Source organism: Salmo trutta, chromosome 37, assembly GCF_901001165.1.
Source record: "Salmo trutta chromosome 37, fSalTru1.1, whole genome shotgun sequence".
NCBI classification, from domain to species: domain Eukaryota; kingdom Metazoa; phylum Chordata; class Actinopteri; order Salmoniformes; family Salmonidae; genus Salmo; species Salmo trutta.
The window spans coordinates 34,239,103-34,262,085 of NC_042993.1; the positions used below are offsets into that span (position 1 = coordinate 34,239,103).

The 22,983-nt window shown below is 41.3% G+C and overlaps 1 protein-coding gene across 8 annotated transcripts in view; it reads left to right on the forward strand.

The window, feature by feature from the left end:
• The window catches only part of ptprub (protein tyrosine phosphatase receptor type Ub), a 358,144-nt gene that overhangs the window by 317,312 nt on the left and 17,849 nt on the right, over positions 1-22,983 (forward strand). For 3 of the 8 annotated variants that reach the window (XM_029738216.1, XM_029738222.1, XM_029738217.1), the window contains 7 exons: positions 216-233; positions 4,273-4,309; positions 4,885-4,982; positions 5,664-5,780; positions 15,034-15,188; positions 15,583-15,718; positions 16,049-16,198. In XM_029738216.1, coding sequence (XP_029594076.1) covers positions 216-233; positions 4,273-4,309; positions 4,885-4,982; positions 5,664-5,780; positions 15,034-15,188; positions 15,583-15,718; positions 16,049-16,198 — 711 coding nt within the window. The remainder of the gene's footprint in view (positions 1-215; positions 234-4,272; positions 4,310-4,884; positions 4,983-5,663; positions 5,781-15,033; positions 15,189-15,582; positions 15,719-16,048; positions 16,199-22,983) is intronic. The other 5 variants (XM_029738220.1, XM_029738223.1, XM_029738221.1 and 2 more) reach the window with 3 other exon arrangements.

The window sequence follows — 22,983 nt, forward strand, 5'->3', positions numbered from 1 at the left end:
AAATGCACGTACGCATGCTCACACACACAAAACACACACTCAGTCTCACACACACATACTGTATGTAAACAAGCACCATTCTCTATACAGGTTATCCTCCTGACTGCAACCTTTAACTCCTTAGATTTCTCAATCTTATTTCATTAACTAGCTTCTATCTCTTCTCTCTTCTTTTTCTACTACCTTCCCCACCTACTCGACTTTGGACCCTGTAGATTCGGATTAACAGGGAAGTAAGTACTTCACTGCTCTTTCTTCTGTCTGCCATCCCTTTCTTTTCCCTCTTTCCCAATCAGTACATCCCTGTGTACTCTGAGGGTTGCCATCTCTTTTCCTTTTATCTGCCATTAAATCTTAGATGTTTGTCTCTTTCTACCTGAGCCATGTTCAAACTTCAAGCCAGTAGCTCATCATGCAGTAGAATAACCAGAGCACCATTGCACCCTGGCAATACCATGTTCAACATTGAACAAATTGGAAGCGTTGAAAGAGGTAATGTGAATAGGTACCCTTTTCTCGACCATACCTGAATCAAAGATAACCACTAAGTAAAGAGGAATGCACGTTTGAAGGAGCTCCCGTATCTGCTGAAGACGAGACTGCCTTGTGGCCCATTGTATGTGTGACCTGTAAGCATATAGAGCTGTGTCATCATCACCATACCCACTGGCATGCCATGTCATCTCCAGCATGTGTCCCTGTGTCGTTATATTACTTGTGCTTACATGAGGTCAAAACTCAGGAGGTTACGGTTGCCACTATGACTGGTTGAGGTGGAGGTGTGTGAATACCATGGACATGCTGATTGTGCTGCCCAGGGTCCCAGCGAATCGTGGGTAGTTGGGCTCACTGCACCCATTCACTGTGACAGTCATTCATCTCCATTACACACTTGTCCCTTTTGCGTTTCACTGCGTATACCTGCATTTCTGCACTTTTTTTGAGGGTGACACAGAACAGATGCCAGGTTCTCTTTCTAGGGGGAAGTAATAATGAGTTATGATCTGTCGACAAACTACTTCTTATAGCCTACTGTACAGTGATGTGGTCCCCGCCTCTTCACGGCATCGTCACCCATAAACACTTCCACCATAAGGAGATATTTTGGCAGATTGTCAAACATTCTTTGATATAAATGGTCTCCTGTTGACTCACTCTGCAATCATTGTGGCTATGAATATCTATGTGACCGACCGTCTCGATTCGGGGTTATGTAGCAAAATTTGAAATTGTGTTTTTTTTACATTGGATAAAAGTAGAGACTCAGAGCTAGAAAATGGTATATCATACAGTACAGTTGAGGAACAATGGGAAAGTAATTCTGCTTTGAAAGTTGATAAACTTGTAACCTCACTTTTGAGAATATGGCACTTGAATATTTTGGTAAACCTACTGGAGAGCTCTTCTTTGTCTACACCCATTCAACATCGTTCTCACCCTCTTAAAACTTAGCACCACCTTCTCTTTAAGGATTCACATGTGAGGCCATGTACTAAACATCCAAAGTTTTCAAGACTAAAGGCTGGTTTATACTACGGGTGTATTCGTAAATTCAATCTGGTGTGCCAGAGTGCACCCTGGGCGTTCGTAAACTCAGAGCATTGTCAGATTGTCCGTTCGTAAATTCAGAGCGTTTCGATCTCTGAGCTTTCAGAGAGCTCACTGGACGCTCTGGCCGAGGAGTAAGGTTGATCCGAGTGTTCGGATCTAACAGCAGTCAAGCTCACAAGCTAACTGGCTAACATTGGCTAGCTTGCTAGCTACTTCCAGACACAGACAACAGCTCACTCAGACCATTGTACTCGCCCTAGCAGAGCTGGTTAGGCTGTTTTTATGTTATCCAGAGCGTTGGTGACTTTAACTGTGCTGCTGGCAACAATTTAATGACGTTTTTTTTTGCCTACAACGGTCATATTCAACGGGTGTTGAGCGTTCATAAATTTGTCAGTTATTCTGCACTCTGGCACACTCCGATGAGAGTGCTCTGAAATCGGAGTAGATAGCCGGAGCGAATTTACCAGCTATGTGTATCGACAGTTGTCGCAGTGACATTATGAATGTTCTATTGAAATGGTTACTTGCATAGTAGAGTATTTTGTTTAGACATGTAGCTAGCTAGCTAAACAATGAACCATAATCCCAACTCATAACATTACCCTGTATGAATCTGCAGGTAGCTAACCAACCAAGTTCAATGTTAGCTTGCTAACATCAGGCTGTAACGATCAAATTAAATGGCTCTTAGATACGAATAACATTACTACACAGATCATAAACATAACGTTTGCTAGCAAGCCAGCCAGCTTATGTTAGCTAGCTAGCTAACAGTACGCTTTAACTTGAAATGAAAATGACTTTCTAACAAAATTAGAGACGTGTAATATCTGAAAATGTAGCTAGCTAGACTATCTTACCCATATACATGGATGGACGCTTCTTCCTCTGTCACGGAAGCCATGGTTGCCCTTAGTTTGAAGATGCAATCCAGAGACATGTGTTTTATACAGCCTTCTGTGTGTTCTCTTTTCGACTCCCTTTGCTTATTTGCAGTCAAAGGCCAGAATTTTCTCCATCTCCTTAGCTATCATACTGTAATTCCCCCGGGCATTCCACTGATTTCAAAACTCGGTCCTCCAGAAAGTGGAGAGCAACACTTTGATATCGTTCAAAAAAGCAGTGTTAGAAAGGGTTACCTACAAATACTGACCAGCTCATGTTATAGACAGAGAAGCGTGCTACATGGCAGAACAATCCGAACTCATATCTCGGCATGTCCAACCCATCCATTATCTCAGCCAATCAGGGCTAGCGGGAAGGTTCCTGACTTTTTCCATGGCTAAACCAACTAGGCTCGTAATTTAACAATTGTATTCATATTTACAGATGACATACAAGTTTGTTATTAAGGCACATGAAAGTTCCAGAAGGGATTTCTGCCAAAAAACACATTTGGGAAAAAAATAAAATAAATTATCCTGTGAAGTAGTTTCCTTGAAACGAGTCACATATATTTTGTGAATCCCTTTTTTTCAAGGTTGCTTTTTCCTCTTTTGGTTGAGCACCGTATCTCCACTGTATCTAGATACAACCCCCCCCCCCCCCCCCCCCCCCCACACACACACACACACACACACACACACACACACACACCAACACCAACACCAACAACAACAACAACAACAAAAAAAGTCTCAACTTACTGTTGCAAGTTAGAAAAGTAGAATACACAAAGTGCAATTTCAAAATTTGGCTGTGCATCAGCAGTTTTTCTCATTATCTCAGTCACTGATAGTAAGTCAATTAGCCCATGTCAGCTAAAATGTTGTAGATCGCTAAGTTAGTTTAGCAGCCAGCTATCTAAACTTGTTATCGTGGTCGAATTACCAGCCTCCATTGATTTTGTTAGTCAGTCTCACTCAGATATCATATTAAAAACTGCTAACGTTTCTCACCATCCTATTGCAAAATGTGTAGAATTGCAGGAAATTATCTGTTGAACAGTTCATTTTTTTTCTCTCCTCCCAATAGCTAAATGTGTCGAATTACAGTAAATTTGCTTTAAAACTGTCAAATTTCCTCTACATCCCATTGCAAAAATGTTGGAAAAAAAACATGAAAACATGAAAAATATTCAGTATATTGGAGCAGTAAACCAACTGTGATAATACAAGGAGAACTTATTATTTTGTGCATTGTGTTGAATAATGAAATCCGATTGCTATTTCTATGGGACTTAAACGTAGCGTAGTATTCTGAAAAGCATCATTTTGATGGGTAAAGTGGATGTTCTGAATCACTCAAACAACTGCTGGGACTACAGTCTCTCTCTCATCTCTCTCAATGCCTAACAAAGTTTTGTGTTGTCTCATTCTGTTATATCGTAACCATGTTTGTTGTGACGTCTGTGTGGGGGGATTTGCACATGCTTTTAGAAGTTGATGACAGCTTTTAGCTAAAGCCTGACATGCAATGGAACTCTTTTTCTCAGGTGTCATAATTAGCTGTGCTTTTGGGAGGGGTCTATTTAGCATGCACACCAAACTGTAGGCATACTGGGTGTCTGATGGCACACCATATTTTCTCTGGAATTTGTGTGAGGGGTGTTGGAATGACAGGAAACTTGTTACTTGAGGGAATTGGACAGTAGTGAGAAAGAAGGGTGATCCTAGAAGAGAGGGAGGGAGAGAGGAGAAGGAGGGAGGAGAAGGAGAGAAAGCGCTGTCTGAGGCACAGATGGCATACTCAGCATGTCATCCCTGTTCTGTTTTTCAGGGCTACCATCGATCCAACCACTTCATAGCCACTCAGGGTGAGTATTCCGCCATGTCTGGAGTTGGGTGCTTGTGTGTGGGATTGTGTGTTTTTGTGTGATAAATTGAGGTTGACCAACCTACCCAATGAACTTCCACGTAGGATCTAGCAACAGTGACACGTCATGCTCATGTATACATCAGTTTCCTTTTTGGGTGCGTGCATATTTGGATGTGTAGATACCCTAGCATCAGTTAGACCCTCTCCTAGTAGAGAGAGAGAGAGAGAGAGAGAGAGAGAGAGAGAGAGAGAGACTCTGTTTCACCTGTCACTTCTCATACTGAGCCACTGTTCGCTGCCACAGACCAATGAACACTGCTATGAAGCACTGTACAGCACAACTTTAATTACAGTAGGGCATGTGACCTGACCAGGAAAAACTCTTTGGCCCTACTTATAACATAGCTGCATGTACCTTGAACCTGTGTCCAAGAAAAGTGACTTAGTACAGTAGTATCGGTTCACGTGGTCAGGAAACAATCCTGGCCCTAGTCATATTGATAATCTGTATTTATAGCAAACTGTTTTTGACTGAGATGGTTGATGTGATGGTTTTACCTTTCTGCCCCATAGGGCCCAAGCAGGAGACAGTGTATGACTTCTGGAGGATGGTGTGGCAGGAGAACTGCTTCAGCATCGTCATGATCACTAAACTGGTAGAGGTAGGCAGGGTGAGTCTCACACTCACACCTCTCTCATCTTACACACCTATCCCCAGCACCATTGCTTCCATCTATCCGGCCATCCATCCATCCAGTCATAGACCTCTTCTCTCTCTATATATATATATATATAAGCACAAAAGGGGACACAATTCAATTTTCTCTACTGTATTCAGGTCCCTTGCTATTTGCTCAGACAGACATCATTGTTAGAGTAATTGAAACACCAGCAGAATGTAAATGCTATAGTAAGAGTCCCATTATTTTCTTCTGAAGTCATAAACATAGACATAGTGGTTAGGATGACAAAATGTTTCTATCAATATCAGTACATGAACTTTGCTGTTCCCTCCTAGCGCTGGATTGTTTGTCAGCTGAATCAAAATAACATCTAACCTAAATAAAAAAATTACTAAATCCTTTGTGCCTTAATGGAAAACATTAGTGGTGGCCCAGTTCTAGATATTATATTCCCCATCATTAAAGGCTATTATAGTTACCTCCTCTATCTATGGAAGAATTGGTTGATTTTGTTGGAGCTGAATTTAAGTATAATTGTTCTGTCTTCTTTCCTTAAATTTATTTAATGCAGAGCAGTAGCTAGCATAACAACACTGGTTGGTCAAACACATTTCTGTGACTATCATTGTATGCACGTTTGATCAAATGTTATTTGTCTCTGTTGACCAGGTGAAATGCTGTAAATACTGGCCTGATGACAGTGAGATGTATGGAGACATCAAGATTACACTGCTGAAGACGGAAACACTTTCAGAGTACACAGTTCGTACTTTTGCCATGGAGAGGGTAAGTCCAACCATTCTGTACCTGCACATTTTTTACATTGAGTCAGTCTACGTCTAAGACCAATATCACATGGCTTTTACTTATACAGGACAAATCCCAGCTATTACTAAGCATCTTTCCCTCATTATTTCCTTATTTTGGTTTCTTATGGCTTCACTGCTTAGACATACCATGATGGCATTGGTTCTTCAGCCAGCGTTTCCAGGCAGTTTTCTATTAAAGAGTCTGTGATGTTTATCAGTCCAACTGAACTGAACCAGCATTCAATCTGTCTCAATTAGGTGATTCTGTTGTGAATGCATCCTACCCAGAGAACATGGCTCCACAGAGGCCTTTTTGACTCTGTGTGATAAAGGCACTTGGCTGACAAATAGCAGCCTGTCTCTGACTAGAGAGAGGTGATAGTAAGAAATAATACTCTGGCTCTATGGTTCTTTCCTCTCCTTTGTTACTGAGTTGGCCCCTGTACCAGTCTCCTTCCCAATACTCATAAACATTGCAGAGACAGCAGCAGTTGGCATACACTGATTTGAGTAGACAGTGTCTTACTGCCTGATGATGCATAAATACGATGTAGAGAGATTAGAATAAACAACAGCTCCTGATGTACAGACCGATGTGACTCAGAGACGATGATCATCGAGGGCCCTCTGATTAAATATGCCTGCAGTGAGAGGATTTAATAACTCAAGCTACTTAAACCCCCCCCCCTCTCTCCCACACCGCTGAGGCACTGCTGCTTCTACAATGACAGCGCCTGCGCTTGAAGTCTTCGTTGCTCTCAGTGGACCATCCTGTCAATCAACGCCAGGGTCTCTCCATGGAGCGGCTCAGAGCAACACTGCGGAGTGACAGTGGCACAAACACAGCATTATTGTTTCACTGTTGCCGCCACTCTCCGTGGGAGCACTACTGTACGCCACTTATCAAGCAGAGATTTTAGGAGAAGTTGACAGTTTGTTTTCAATGAGCCTCGTCTTCTGAGTAAATTTTTTGGGGGTCTCTCTCTCTCTCTCCTCTCTCCTCTCTCTCTCAATATTGTCTTTACTTTGTCAACTCGGCTCAGAGGAGGAAATTGCAGTATTGCGTCTCCCGCCTAGTTCCCCATTGAGCACGAGCTTCCTCAGGCACAGAGTAAAGCCTAGATCTGGCTGTCAGATTGCAGCTGGAGTTAATGTCACATCCATGGTGGAGAGTTAAACACACATGGGGATTCCAGTCCCACGGGACCATGTAGTCCATGCTTCACTGTAGCTGTACCGTACTGTAGGTGTACTCAACAATAGTGTCAATTTGTTGCTGGATATCTTGTCATTTAGACATTTAGAAAAAATGAAAAGCTGAAATGTCTTGAGTCAATACGTATTCAACCCCTTTATTATGGCAAGCCTAAATAAGTTCAGAATATAACATTTATTTTAACAAGTCACATAATAAACTCAGCAACAAAAAAAGTCCTCTCTCTGTCAACTGCGTTTATTTTCAGCAAACTTAACATGTGTAAATATTTGTATGAACATAACAAGATTCAACAACTGAGATATAAACTGAACAAGTTCCACAGATATATGATTAACAGAAATTGAATAATGTGTCCCTGAACAAAGGGGGGGGGTCAAAAGTAACAGTGAGTATCTGGTGTAGCCACCAGCTGCATTAAATAATGCAGTGCATCTCCTCCTCATGGACTGCACCAGATTTGCCAGTTCTTGCTGTGAGATGTTACCCCACTCTTCCACCAAGGCACCTGCAAAATCCCGGGCATTTCTGGGGGGAATGGCCTTAGCCCTCATCCTCCGATCGAGCAGTATGGCTGATGGCATTGTCATGTCAGGATGAGCCTGCAGGATGGGTACCACATGAGGGAGGAGGATGTCTTCCCTGTAACGCACAGCGTTGAGATTGCCTGCAATGACAACAGGCTCAGTCCGATGATGCTGTGACACACCGCCCATGACGGACCCTCCAAATCGATCCCGCTCCAGAGTACAGGCCTCGGTGTAACGCTCATTCCTTCGATGATAAACACGAATTAGACCATCACCCCTGGTGAGACAAAACCGCGACTTGTCAGTGAAGAGCACTTTTTGCCAGTCCTGTCTGGGTTTGGTGGGTTTGTGCCCATAGGCGACGTTGTTGCCGTTGATGTCTGGTGAGGACCCACCTTACAACAGGCCTACAAGCCCTCAGTCCAGCCTCTCTCAGCCTATTGCAGACAGTCTGAGCACTGATGGAGGGTTTGTGCGTTCCTGGTGTAAATCAGACAGTTGTTGTTGCCATCCTGTACCTGTCCCGCAGGTGTGATGTTCAGATGTACCGATCCTGTGCAGGTGTTGTTACACGTGGTCTGCCACTGTGAGGATGATCAGCTGTCCGTCCTGTCTCCCTGTAGCGCTGTCTTAGGCGTCTCACAGTACGGACATTGCAATTTATTGCCCTGGCCACATCTGCAGTCCTCATGCCTCTTTGCAGCATGCCTAAGGCACGTTCACGCAGATGAGCAGGGACCCTGGGCATCTTTCTTTTGGTGTTTTTCACAGTCAGTGGAAAGGCCTTTTTAGTGTCCTATGTTTTCATGACTGTGGCATTGCCTACCGTCTGTCTGTAAGCTGTTAGTGTCTCAACGACTGTTCCACAGGTGCGTGTTCATTAATTGTTTATGGTTCATTGAACAAGCATGAGAAACAGTGTTTAAATCCTTTACAATGAAGATATGTGAACTTATTTAGATTTTTACGAATTATCTTTGGAAGACAGGGTCCTGAAAAAGGGACGTTTCTTTTTTTGCTGAGTTTACATTGCATGGATTTACTCTGTGTGCAATAATAGTATTTAACATGATTTTGAATGACTACCTCTTCTCTGTACCCCACACATACAACTATCTGTAATGTCCCTCAGCCGAGCAGTGAATTTCAAACACAGATTCTTCCGCAAAGACCAGGGAGGTTTTCCAATGCCTCGCAAAGAAAGGCACCTATTGGTAGATGGGTATAAACAAAACAGACATTAAATATCCCTTTGCGCATGGGTGAAGTTATTAATTACACTTTGGATGGTGTATCAATACATCCAGTCACTACAAAGATGCAGGTGTCCTCCCTAACTCAGTTGCCAGAGAGGAAGGAAACCGCGCAGGGGTTTCACCATGATGCCAATGGGAATTTTATAAGAGTTTAATGGCTGTGATAGGAGAAAACTGAGGATGTTTCAACAACATTGTAGTCACTCCACAATACTAACCTAATTGACAGAGTGAAAGTAAGGAAGTCTGTACAGCAGGGATGTTGCTAAGCCTATTTTAGGGGGGCTTTAGCAAACAAGCTGTATGTGACACACTGATGGGCAAATGCACAGGTGCATTTGCCACAGAACTTGGACAGAACCAAAGCACTGTGAAATTCACAATATTCCAGAGGCAGATGCAGCAAGAAAGCACAAACAAAGGAACATGGGAGATTTTGTGGTGGAGACTTCCTTGGGTTTAGGCACAGAATTGTCATGTTCCCAAACAATGAAAACAGAGTTGTTGCTTCCCTGCTTGGACAGGATGGTTTGTGAGCTTGACCAGCGATTCTCGACTGTAGATGCAGGTCTGCTCAAAGGCATACAGGCATGCAGCCCCAACTCAAACTTCCTAGATACATCATGCTTAACGGAGTTTACCAAGCGCAACCTGTATTGATGTTAAAACAGAAGAGATGTTGGTGGCCAGAAACTTTCTTGCCCGGAAAAGAGAGGCTAGATGTCCTCCCAAAGATATGCTTGCTGTGCATAACCTCCTGGATGACGATATGTTTCCTTCTCCGATGGAAAAGTTCCCTCACAATTCCTGTGAGCAGCTGCTCCTGTGAAAGGTCCTTTAGTGCACTGCGCCGTATGCACTCCTGGTTGGGTAAGACAATGGGTCAGAAAAGGCTTGCAAGTCTTGCAGCCATGTCCATTGAGGGTAAAGTGCTTGGGCCACTAAGCCACAATAGTGTCATTGACCGCTTTGCCACCTTTAAAAATAGGAGGTACACTTTGATGCATCCACGCACAAAATACGCATGAAAAGAGAGAAGCAGAAAGGAGCAGTTGTGTAATATAGTATTATTTGTTTGGGAACTTTTTATCAGATTTTATTCCTAATTATTATTATTATTATTTATTTTTTATTTTTATTTAGCTCATTAGTTGAATTTAGTTTTGCCCCGTTGTGGATGATACTGTTTTTTTCTAATGGTCTGTCTCTCTGTCTCTCTGTCTCTCTGTCTCTGTCTGTCTGTCTCTCTGTCTCTGTCTCTGTCTGTCTGTCGACTTTCATTTCTTTATTTGGATAGAATTTAAGTAAGTCATATTAGATCAGTGTCTAAGATGAACTAAGACGGGTATACTTTTAGCCAACCTTGACCAAAAATAACCTTATTTTACACCTGTTGTTACTCTAAAATACTTGATGAAAATACATTTTTGGGGGCTTTAAATAAAATCCTGGGGGAGTATGCCCAGACCCCCCTAAAAGAGGCTTAGCCTCCCCTATCCATGAATCTCTAGTGACTAAAGTAATACTGCTAAACATGTGACAAAGCAATTAACATTTTGTCCGGAATACATAATGTTCTGTTTGGGTCAAATGTAATACAACACATTACTGAATATCACTCTTCATATGTTCAAGCATATTGCTGGCTGCAGCATGTTATGGGTATGCCTGTAATCGTTAAGGTCTGGGGAGTTTCTCAGGATAAAAAATAAGCGGAATGCCGCTAAGCACAGGCAAAATCCTAAAGGAAAACCTGTTTGTCTGCTTTCCACCAGACATTGGGAGATGAATTCACCTTTCAACAGGACAATTTCAGTTGGACAATATCTCTTCACAACTGGCTATGTGATTATTGCAGCTCAATGGGTGTAACATTTGTTGACAATTTCGATACGTTTTGGAAACAAAACACGTTTTAGAAAGAGGATGAGATCCACCCAAATTGTTTGGGTTCCTGAATCCTTTTCACAACATTATATGACTGCCTTGAGACTGACTTCTCAATGACCCAAGCCCTGCTCAGTTAATCCCTACCATTGTGATACTGAGTTGTCATAAGGTTTCAGAAAATATACATTATACCAGGGGTGTTGGAAGACACAATGTATGTAACCTAATTTATGTTCCTCTTACTGCCCTGAATGCCTCTGCTGATCCTACAGCTATTGTATGAAGTAATCATTTCCCTATGAACCAGATTTATATTGTTAGCACTGAGATGGTTTGCCCTAGTAGGAAGTCCACTGTGTGCCGCTCACCCTGCACTAACATAAAGAACGTTAGCACATCTAATGCTGCTAAGCTTCCCAGTAAAGCATTGAAAACAAGTAAGCAATTAGCCCACGTTAACATATGTAGATTAAGAAACAAGGTTCATGATATCAATAATTTGCTAGTAACGGATGACATTCATATTCTATCTCTGAAACTCACTTAGATATTACCTTTGATACTGTGGAAGCAATACAGGGTTATAACATTTACAGAAAATACAGAAATGCCAGTGTTGCTGTTTATATTCAGAACCACATTCCTGTAAAGCTTATAGAGGATCTCATGTTAAATACTGATTAAGTAATATTGCTACAGGCTAATCTGCCTCACCTAAAGCCCATTCTTGTGGGATGCTGCTATAGACCACCAAGTGCTAACAGTCAGTATTTGTATAACATCTGTGAAATGTTTGATAATGTATGTGATACAGAGAGGTATATTTTCTGGGTGATTTAAATATTGACTAGCTTTCATCAAGCTACCCACTCAAGAAAACGCTTCAAACTGTAACCAGTGCCTGTAACCTGGTTCAGGTTATCAGTCAACATACCAGGGTAGTTACAAACAGCGCAGGAATTATATCATCAACATTGATCACATGTTTACTAATTCTGCAGAAATTTGGTTTAAAGCGGTATCCAAATCCATTGGATGTAGTGATCACAATATAGTAGCCATATCTACGAAAACCAAAGTTCCAAATGCTGGGTCTAATATATAGTGTATAAGAGGTCATACAATAAGTTTTGAAGTGATTCCTATGTTATTGATGTAAAGAATATCTGTTGGTCCGTGGTTTGTAATGAGGAGCAAACAGACGCTGCACTTGACACGTTTATGAAATTGCTTATTCCAGTTACTAATAAGCATCCACCCATTAGGAAAATGACTGTAAAAACTGTTAAATCCCCATGGATTCATGAGGAATAGAAAAAGGGTATGGTTGAGAGGGATGAGGCAAAAGGAATGGCAAATAGGTTTGGCTGCACCACCGATTGGCAAACGTATTGCAAATTAAGAAATCATGTGACTAAATTGAATAAAAATTACACTATGAAACAAAGATAAATGACATGAATATTGATAGTAAAAAGCTTTGGCGCACCTTAAATGAAATTTTGGGAAAAAAAGCAAACTCCGCTCATTAAATCACATGCATCATTCATCACAAAACCAAATGATATTGCTGACACTACACATCCAAGTATATCTGACCAAACTATGAAAGACAAGCATTGTAATTTTGAATTCCGTAAAGTGAGTGTGGAAGAGGTGAAATAATTATTGTTTTCTATCAACAATGACAAGCCACCGGGGTCTGACAACTTGAATGGAACATTTATGAGGATTATAGCAGACGATATTGGCACTCATATTTGCCAAATGTTCAATTTAAGCCTAATAGAAAGTGTGTGCATCCAAGCCTGCAGGGAAGCAAAAGTAATTCCGCTACCAAAGACTAGTAAAGCCCCCTTTACTGGCTCAAATGGCTGACCAATCAGCCTGTTACCAACCCTGAGTAAACTTTTAGAAAAAATGGTTTGACCAGGTACAGTGCTATTTTACAGTAAACAAATTGACAAGGGGAACTGGATGCATTCAACTGAAATGTGTCCTCCGCATTTAACCCAGCCCCTCTGAATCAGAAATGTGTGGGGGGCTGCCGTAATCGACATTTACGTCTTCGGCGCCTGGGGAACAGTGGGTTAACTGCCTTGCTCAGGGGCAGAACAACAGATTTTTACCTTGTCAGCTCGGGGATTCGATCCAGCAACCTTTCAGTTACTGGCCTAATGCTCTAATCACTAGACTACCAGACTTTCAGCACGCTTATAGGGAAGGACATTCAACAAGCACAGCACTTACACAAATGACTGATTGGCTGAGAGAAACTGATAATAAAAAGATTATGGGTGCTGTTTTGTTAGACTTAGGTGCGCTTTTTTACATGATCGATCATAGTCTGCTGCTGGAAAAAACGTATGTGTTATGGCTTTACACCCCCTGCTATATTGTGGATAATGAGTTACCTATCTAACAGAACACAGAGGGTGTTCTTAATGGAAGCTTCTCCAACATAATCCAGGTAGAATCAGGAATTCCCCAGGGTAGCTGTCTAGGCCCCCTACTTTTTTCAATCTTAACTAACGACATGCCACTGGCTTTGAGTAATGCCAGTGTGTCTATGTATGTAGATGACTCAACACTGTACATGTCAGCTACGACTGCGACTGAAATGACTGCAGCACTTAACAAAGAGCTGCAGTTATTTTCAGAGTGGGTGGCAAGGAATAAGTTAGTCCTAAATATTTCAATAACTAAAAGCATTGTAATTGGGACAAATCATTTACTAAACCCTAAACCTCAACTAAACCTTGTAATAAATAATTAGGAAATTGAGCAAGTGGAGGTGACTAAACTGCTTGGAGTAACCTTGGATTGTAAACTGTCGTATTCAAAACATATTGACACAAGAGTAGCTAAAATGGGTAGAAGTCTGTCCATAATGAAGCGCTGCTCTACCTTCTTAACAGCACTACTGGTCAGGTGCCACAAAAAGGGACTTTGACTTCATTACTACTTGCATGTTGAATACACCAAGCTGTCTGTTTGAACTACTGGCGTACAGCTGGAACATCCAAGCCATTCCACAAGCGGTCTCTTCAGTCCCCAAGTCCAGAACAGACAATGGGAGGCGCACAGTACTACATAGAGCCATGACTACATGGAACTCTATTCCACATCAAGTGACTATCGTAAAACAAATAAAAAAAACACCTTATGGAACAGCGGGGACTGTGAAGCAACACAAACATAGGCACAGACAAATGCATACACACACACACACACACACACACGATAACATACGCACTATACACACGCGTTTACCTTTATTTTTGTACTGTACAGGAAGTTTACATACAGTTGATGTCGGAAGTTTACATACATACACCTTAGCCAAATACTGTACATTAAAACTCAATATTTCACAATTCCTGACATTTAATCCTAGTACAAATTCCCTGTCTAAGGTCAGTTAGGATCACCACTTTATTTTAAGAATGTGAAATGTCAGAATAATAGTAGAGAGAATGATTTATTTCAGCTTGTATTTCTTTCAGCACATTCCCAGTGGGTCAGAAGTTTACATACACTCAGTTAGTATTTACTAGCATTGCCTTTAAATTGTTTAACTTGGGTCAAACATTTCAGGTAGCCTTCCACAAGCTTCCCACAATAGGTTGGGTGAATTTTGGCCCTCCTCCTGACAGAGCTGGTGTAACTGAGTCAGGTTTGTAGGCCTCCTTGCTCACGCACGCATTTTCAGTTCTGCCCACAAATTTTCTATACGATTGAGGTCAGGGCTTTGTGATGGCCACTACAATACCTTCTATGCCTTGGCATACAAACCTAAAATACAAGGCCAAATCTATACTGGAGTTGCTAACTAAGAAGACAGTGAATGTTCCTGAGTGGCAGAGTTAGAGTTTTGACTTAAATCTACTTGAAAATATATGGCAAGACCTGAAATGGTTGTCTAGCAATGATCAACAACAAATTTGACAGAGCTTGAAGAATTTTGAAAAGAATAATGGGCAAAATGTTGCACAATCCAAGTGTGCAAAGCTCTTAGAATCTTACCCAGAAAGACTCACAGCTGTAATATCTGCCAAAGGTGCTTCTACAAAGTATTGACCCATGGGTGTGAATACTTATGTAAATTAGATATCTGTTTTTGATTTTCAATACATTTTCTATCATTTCTAAAAACAGGTTTTCACTTTGTCATTATGGGGTATTGTGTGTAGATTGGTGAGGGGAATTTTTTTTTTTAATCCATTTTGAATTCAGGCTGTAATACAACAAAATGTCAAGGGTTATGAATACTTTCTGAATGCACTGTAACTCATCTGAGCTTCTTTTTATTCTTCTTCTGATGTTGTATTTCCACAGAGGGGCTACTCAGCTAAACATGAGGTGCGTCAGTTCCACTTCACGTCCTGGCCGGAGCATGGGGTTCCCTACCACGCCACAGGCCTGCTGGCCTTCATACGGCGGGTCAAAGCATCCACTCCCCCTGATGCCGGACCCGTGGTCGTCCACTGCAGGTACCAGCCTCCAATCAACACACACTGCAGTACACCACTCCCTGCTAGCTGTCAATACTCATGCAATTATTACTACTTTGTGTTTTTAAAGCTTAGTCCCAGTGGGCAAAACTGGTTGAAATTACATCATTTTAATCAGTTTTACATTCGTTATGAGTAGGATGCTATTTCAGCCAGTTTTACCTGCTGTGGTTGAAGCCTTGTATAAGGGAATTGCGTCCATCCCCAGCCCTGATTCTATTATTTTCATGTCACCCAAAGAAAGAGAGAGCCAAGAGTTGCTTTTTGACCCTTTTCTGTACACTGTTATTACAGTATTGTATGTGAAAGCTTGTCCTAAAGGATCAGAGTTCAGTGAGAGTGACATGCTGTTCTCCCTGTGTCTCTGTGTCAGTGTGGGGGCGGGCCGCACAGGCTGCTACATCGTGCTGGACGTCATGCTGGACATGGCCGAGTGTGAGGGCGTGGTGGACATCTACAACTGTGTCAAAACCCTCTGCTCACGACGCATTAACATGATCCAGACAGAGGTGACTGGGCTGGCCTACAGTACATAATGATATTTCTCTCTCGCACCCTTCCACACCTCGTACTCTCTCTTTGTGATATGGTCCTATGTTCTAACTCTCCCTGTTCTGTTGTTCTCTCTTTCTTATCTCTCTCCCTCTCGCTTTCTCTCTAACACCCCCCCGTCCTCTGTACCATACCTCGCCCACTTTCTTTGTGATATCATCCTATGTTCTTCATGTTCTTACTCTCTCTGTTCTGTCTCTCTTCCCCCCCTTTCGTCCCCCCCCTCTCTCTCTCTTCTCTTTCTCTATCCATACCCCCTCTCTCCCCCGCTTTCTCTCTATCTGCAGGAGCAGTACATATTCATCCATGATGCCATCCTGGAGGCTTGTCTGTGTGGAGAGACGGCCATCTTGGTGAATGAGTTTGCCCTCACCTACAAAGACATGCTGCGGGTGGACTCTCAGAGCAACTCCTCCCAGCTACGAGAAGAGTTCCAGGTCAGTCACACACCGGAATTAAATAATACACCTTCTGTTTCGTTGTGAAATACTATTTGTTTTCAGTGACTTTCCATTAAAGGTTAAGACAAAACAACACAATCCCAACCTAGAATACTAAATTGAAGCACTGTTGGATATTATGACTTTGTTGCTGGTGGACTAGTGGGGATCAGACGGAAGTTGTGTCTGACCTGAAGTCAGTTGATGTAACGATGCTGGATGGCTCAGAAGTCCAACACATTGTAGCAGAAAACAGCACAATTTAGACTGATTAAAACAGCACTCTTGTGGAAAAATACAGTCAATCACTAAGTGGCACAAGCTCTTCAAAGTCAACAGATGGTGTAGAGAGAAAGGAGTTACAATGCGGAAGAGCTGACAAAGAAGTATGTGTGTGCACATCAGAACCAAGGTGTAAATAGTTGTATTTTGTAGTTTATTTGAAAATACCAACTTTTCAAATACTCAAGGTTATCAAATATATTTTATATAGTTTAAACTAAAAGGCAACTATTTTCCTTGATATTCAAATACAGGTCTCAGAAAAACAAATCATTTTTTAAGTATTTTGATATGTTTCAGAAAACCAAATAATATTTGAAGATATATGAATATATGCAAGTTATTTAAAAACTAAACATATTTATTTGATGTCAAACATTTGATGAAGACTGAAACACTTTTACAACTGTAAAACTTCAATTAAAGGCAGCATCTCAAATAGCTGCCTGTCCTTTTAATAGCCTGGCAACGACACACATTTCGACAAATAAACGTGTCTAAATTAATTCTTTACAAGGTTACCATGAATTACCATGAATTGTTTAAGAGGTTAAATGTTTGATTTGTTCTGTTACATAATAAATATCACAATCATCAAGTTTTATCTCCAGTAAGAAACTGCTAGCCATTGGCTGCTAACAGCTGAGAACTGCTAGCTAACTGGCTAGTTAACTGGCAAGCACAAAAATTGTCAACAACTTTGGTTGTACAAACCCCCAGAAATCGTCCGATCGCCCTCTGTTGTTTAGTTTATAGAGGAATACTAAGACAAAAGAAACGTGACAGTAGGTAAATGAAAACACATTAGTGCAGGGGGAAAAAAAAATATATAATAGAATGCTGGAAATAAATGCTGAAAATAAACGATTAACCATATAAATCAGCAAAAGCGGTGTGCATTAGACACCTGGCTCAAATAGACACCTGGCTCAAGTAGAAGGCTTTCTCTGATAAGCGAACTTTTGTGTTCAGTGATTTAATCAACTAAACACCCGGGATATTGATTGAAGTTTTACGGTAGTTGAATTAGTATAAATATATGATCATAAGTACATGGTTTGAATGGGTCTTAGATGTGAATCTTAATATAACCTACAGCTAGAATAAAATGCACCAGGGACATTAGAGTAGACCACTTTTGCAGCTTCAAAATGAACAAGACATATTTTCATAATGAGTGAGACATAAAGTAATATAGTAACTTTGTGATTATTACAATAGCAACATTGTTGTTACATAGGACTTTGCTTAATAATGGAATTATTACATAAGTGGAATAAGGAACAGTCACTATTTATCTTGTGTACGGTAGAGACAAACTCTCAGCTAATTGCTCTGCAATTAAAATACAATTACCAAAGTATTATGTAACAACATGCTAATATCTAGGAAACCCAAAGTTCCAAAGGCTGAGCCTAATATAGTGTATAAGAGGTCGTGCAAGAAGTTTTGTAGGGATTCTTATATTTATGATGTAAAGAATATTTGCTGGTCTGTGGTGTGTAATGAGGAGCAGCCAGATGCTGCACTTGACACATTTATGAAATTGCTTATTCCAGTTACTAATAAGCATGCATCCATTATGAAAATGACTGTAAAAACTGTAAAATCCCCTTGGATTGATGAGGAATTGAAAAATTGTATGTTTGAGAGGGATAGGGCAAAAAGGTATGGCAAATGAGTCTTGTAGCACAACCGATTGGCAAACGTACTGCAAATTCAGAAACATCAGGTGACTGAACTGAATAAAAATAAGAAACTATACTATGGAACAAAGATAAATGATATAAAGTATGATAGTAAAAAGCTTTGGAACAACTTAAATGAAATTTTGGGCAAAAAAGCAAACTCGACTCCATCATTCAGTGAATCAGATGGCTCATTCATAACAAAGCCTACTGATATTGCCAACTACTTGAATAATTTTTTCATTGGCAAGATAAGCAAATTTAGGCATAACATGCCAGCAACAAACGCTGACACTACACATCCAAGTATATCTGACCAATTTATGAAAGAAAAGTATTTGAATTTTGAATTTCGTAAAGTAAGTGTGTAAGAGGTGAAACAATTGTCTATCAACAATGACAAGCCACCGGGGTCTGACAACTTGGATGGAAAATTACTGAGGATAATAGGGGACGATATTGCCACTCCTATTTGCCATATATTCAATTTCAGCCTACTAGAAAGTGTGTGCACTCACACTTGGAGGGAAGCTAGTCTTTCCGCTACCTAAGACTAGTATAGCCCCCTTTACTGGCTCAAATAGCTGACCAATCAGCCTGTTACCAACCCTTAGTAGTAAAGTTCAGGAAAAAATTGGATTTGACCAGATACAATGCTTTTTCACAGTAAACAAATTGACAACAGACTTTCAGCAAGCTTAATATTATTATTATTATTATATTTTTTATTTAACCTCTATTTAACTAGGCGACTCATTTAAGAACAAATTCTTATTTACAATGACGGCCTACCCCGGCCAAACCCAGACGCTCCCAACACGGCCGGATGTGATACATCCTGGAATCGAACCAGGAACTGTAGTGACGCCTCTTGCACTGAGATGCAGTGCCTTAGACCGCTGTGCCACTCGGGAATGTCCTTCCTTATAGGGAAGGACATTCAACAAGCACAGCACTTACACAAATGACTGATGATTGGCTGTGGGGGTTGTTTTGTTAGACTTCAGTGCGGCTTTTGATATTATCGATCATAGCCTGCTGCTGGAAAAATGTATGTGTTATGGCTTTACACCACCTGCTATATTGTGGATGAAGAATTACCTGTCTAACAGAACAGAGAGGGTGTTCTTTAATGGAAGCCTCTCCAAGATAATCCAGGTTGAGTTGGGAATTTCCCAGGGCAGCTGTCTAGCCCCTTTACATTTTAAGTATTTACTAATGACATGCCAGTGTGTGTGTGTCTATTTATGTGGATGACTCAACACTATACACGTCAGCTACTACAGCGACTGAAATGACCGCAACACTTAACAAAGAGCTGCAGTTGGTGTCAGAATGGGTGGCAAGGAATAAGTTAGTCCTAAATATTTCCAAAACTAAAAGCATTGTATTTGGACAAATCATTCACTAAACCCTAAACCTCAGCTAAATCTTATAATGAATAATGTGGAAATTGAGACAGTTGAGGTGAATAAACTGCTTGGAGTATCCCTGGATTGTAAACTGTCATGATCAAAACATATTGATACAACAGTAGCTAAAATGGGGGGGAAGTTTGTCCATAATAAAGCGCTGATCTGCCGCCTTAACAACACTATCAACAAGGCAGGTCCTATAGGCCCTAGTTTGTCCCACCTGGACTACTGTTCAGTCGTGTGGTCAGGTGCCACAAAGAAGGACTTAGGAAAATTGCAATTGGCTCAGAACAGGGCAGCACGGCTCGCCCTTAAATGTACACCAAGAGCTAACATTTATAATATGCATGTCAATCTCTCCTGGCTCAAAGTGGAGGAGAGATTGACTTCATCACTACTTGTATTTGTAAGAGGTATAGAAATGTTGAATGCACCGATCTCTCTGTTTGAACTACTGGCACACAGCTCGAACACCCATGCATACCCCACAAGGGATGTCACCAGAGGTCTCCTCACGGCCCCCAAGTCCAGAACAGACCATGGGAGGTGCACAGTACTAAATACAGCCATGACTACATGGAACTCTATTTCACATCAAGTAACTGATGCAAGCAGTAGAATCATATTTTAAAAAACAGATGCAAATGCACCTTATGGAACAGTAGGGACTGCGAAGAGACACAGGCACAGACACATGTATAAACACACATGATAACATGTACACATGGATATTGTGTTGTAGATATGTGGTAGTAGAGTAGTGACCTGAGGGCACACACTTAATGTCTTGTGAAATCTGTTGTGATTGTGTTGTAATGTTTTTAAAATTGAATAAACTTCCTTAATTTTGCTGGACCCCAGGAAATATCAAATATTTAGCAGATGTTATTGCGGGTGTAGCGAAATGCTTCTGTTCCTAGCTCCAACAGTGCAGTAGTATCTAACAATTCACAACAATACATAGAAATCTAAAAGTAAAATAATGGAATTAAGAAATGTATAAATATTAGGACCAGCAATGTTGGCGTGGCATTGATTAAAATACAGAATACAGTATATACATATGAAATGAATAAAACAGTATGTAAGCATTATTAAAGTGACTAGTGTTTCATTATTAAAGTGACCAGTGATTCCATGTCTATATATATATATATATATATAGGGCAGCAGCCTCTAAGGTGCAGGGTTGAGTAATGGGGATCCATAACAAATATAATGTTGCTCCAAAAGTAATTACAGTTTATTACACAGGCACAAATAGTTGTAGTCATCTCCAAATTAACTGTTCGTTCCCACAGCAAAATTGTTCTGGGGGAACAAATAGTTACTCTACTATATTTTTTTTAAATATTTGAATAAAGATCTCAGAAAATGTATACACCTGCACCAGACCTTAAAAAAAGTATGTGCATCAGTGCATGAATGTGAGCTTATGTATGCGTGCCTGCCTGTCTTCTTGCATGTGTGTGCATATGCATGTGTGTTTGCGAATGGCAAAACATGGATTCCAGTTTCCTCTCACGTTTATAGGTGTGTGATTGTCATTCAAATCTCCCATCATTTGTGGGAAGCTGGGAATGTGGTGGTCTCAGAGTACTTTATTTGATTCTGATTAGGACAGAGGAGCACCAGGTGTGTTCCCACATGCATTCATTTCCTCTCTTAGCCCTTCAAACGACACTGTCTACTGACTCTACCATAAGAGCAGCAGCATTGATTCAAGGTTTCGCATTTCAAAGTACTGCATTTCATATTGGAATAGGCCCACACGCAAGTTTTAATTTCACGTGCACAAGTACAGTAAAATATTTTCTTGCAAGCGCTAAACCCAACAATACAGTAATCATTAACAATGTAATCCTAAAAATAACATAAGGTAGAACAAAAACACATGAAAAATAAGAACACGCAAAAGTAAGCATACTATCTACAGGGTCAGTCAGTTCCAGTACCATATTAACAATGTGCAGGAATACTGGAGTGATAGAGGTAGATATGTCACCTTAGGGGTAAGATAACTAGGCATCAGGATATATGATAAACACAGTTGCATGTGCATATTATGTGTGTGTGAGCAAATGAGGAAGTGAGTGTTTGTGTGTGTTTTGGAGTGTCGGTGTGCATGAGTGTGTAAGGCCCTATGAGTGTGCAGTGCAAAAATAAAATAAAAGGGTCAATTCAGATAATCCATGTAGCCATTTCGTTAGCTATTTAGATACCTATTTAGCAGTCTAATGGCTTGGGGATAGAAGCTGTTCAAGAGTCTGTTGGTATCAGACTTGATACACCGGTACCACTTGCCGTGCAGAAGCAGAGAGAACAGTCTCTATGGCTTGGGTGGCTGGAGTCTTTAACGATTCTCTGGGCCTTCCTTTCACGCTGCCTGATATAGAGGTCCTGGATGGCAGGGAGCTCGGTCCCAGTGATGTACTGGGCTGTCCGCACCACCCTCTGTAGCGCCATGCGATCGAGGGCGGTGCTATTGCCATACCATGCAGTAATCAGCCAGTCAAGATGCTCTCAATGGTGCAGGTGTATAACATTTTCAACCTCCTGAGGTGACTGTGCGAGTGTGTGGACCATTTTAAGTCACACCGAGGAACTTGAAGCTCTCGACCCGCTCCACTGCAGCTTCCCCCTGCCCCCCCCCCTAGTCAACGATCAACTCCTTGGTCTTACTGATGAGGGAGGTTGTTGTCCCTGTCCTCCTACTTGTAGGCTCTCTCATCGTCGCCATTTATAGGGCCTACCATCGTCATGTCGTCAGCAAACTTGATGATGGTGTTTGAGTTGTGGGTGAACAGGGAGTACAGGAGGAGACTAAGCACACACCCTGGGGGTCAGTGGGGCGGAGGTGATGTTGCCTACCTTCACTACCTCAGGTCAGCCCGTCAGGAAATTCAGGATTTAGTTGCGGACGGAGGTGTTCAGTCCCAGGTTCCTAAGCTTGGTGACGACCTTCAAGGGATCAATGATGTTTAACGCCGAGCTGTAGTCAATGAACAGCATACTCACATACTGTAGGTATTCCTCTTATCTAGGGTGGGTGATGGCCATGTGTAGTGCAATTGAGATTGCATCGTCTACAGAGCTGTTGGGGTGATATCCAAATTGGAGTGGGTCTAGGGTATCTGCGATGATGGAGTTGATGTGTGCCCGCAACTAGCCTCTCAAATAGAGGTCGACCGATTAATCGGAACGGGCGATTTAATTAGGGCCGATTTCAAGTTTTCATAACAACCGGTAATTGTCATTTTTGGACAACGATGATTGCCGATTACATTGCACTCCACGAGGAGACTGCGTGGCAGGTTGACCACCTGTTACGCGAGTGCAGAAAGGAGCCAAGGTAAGGTGCTAGCTAGCATTAAACATATCTTATAAAAAACAATCA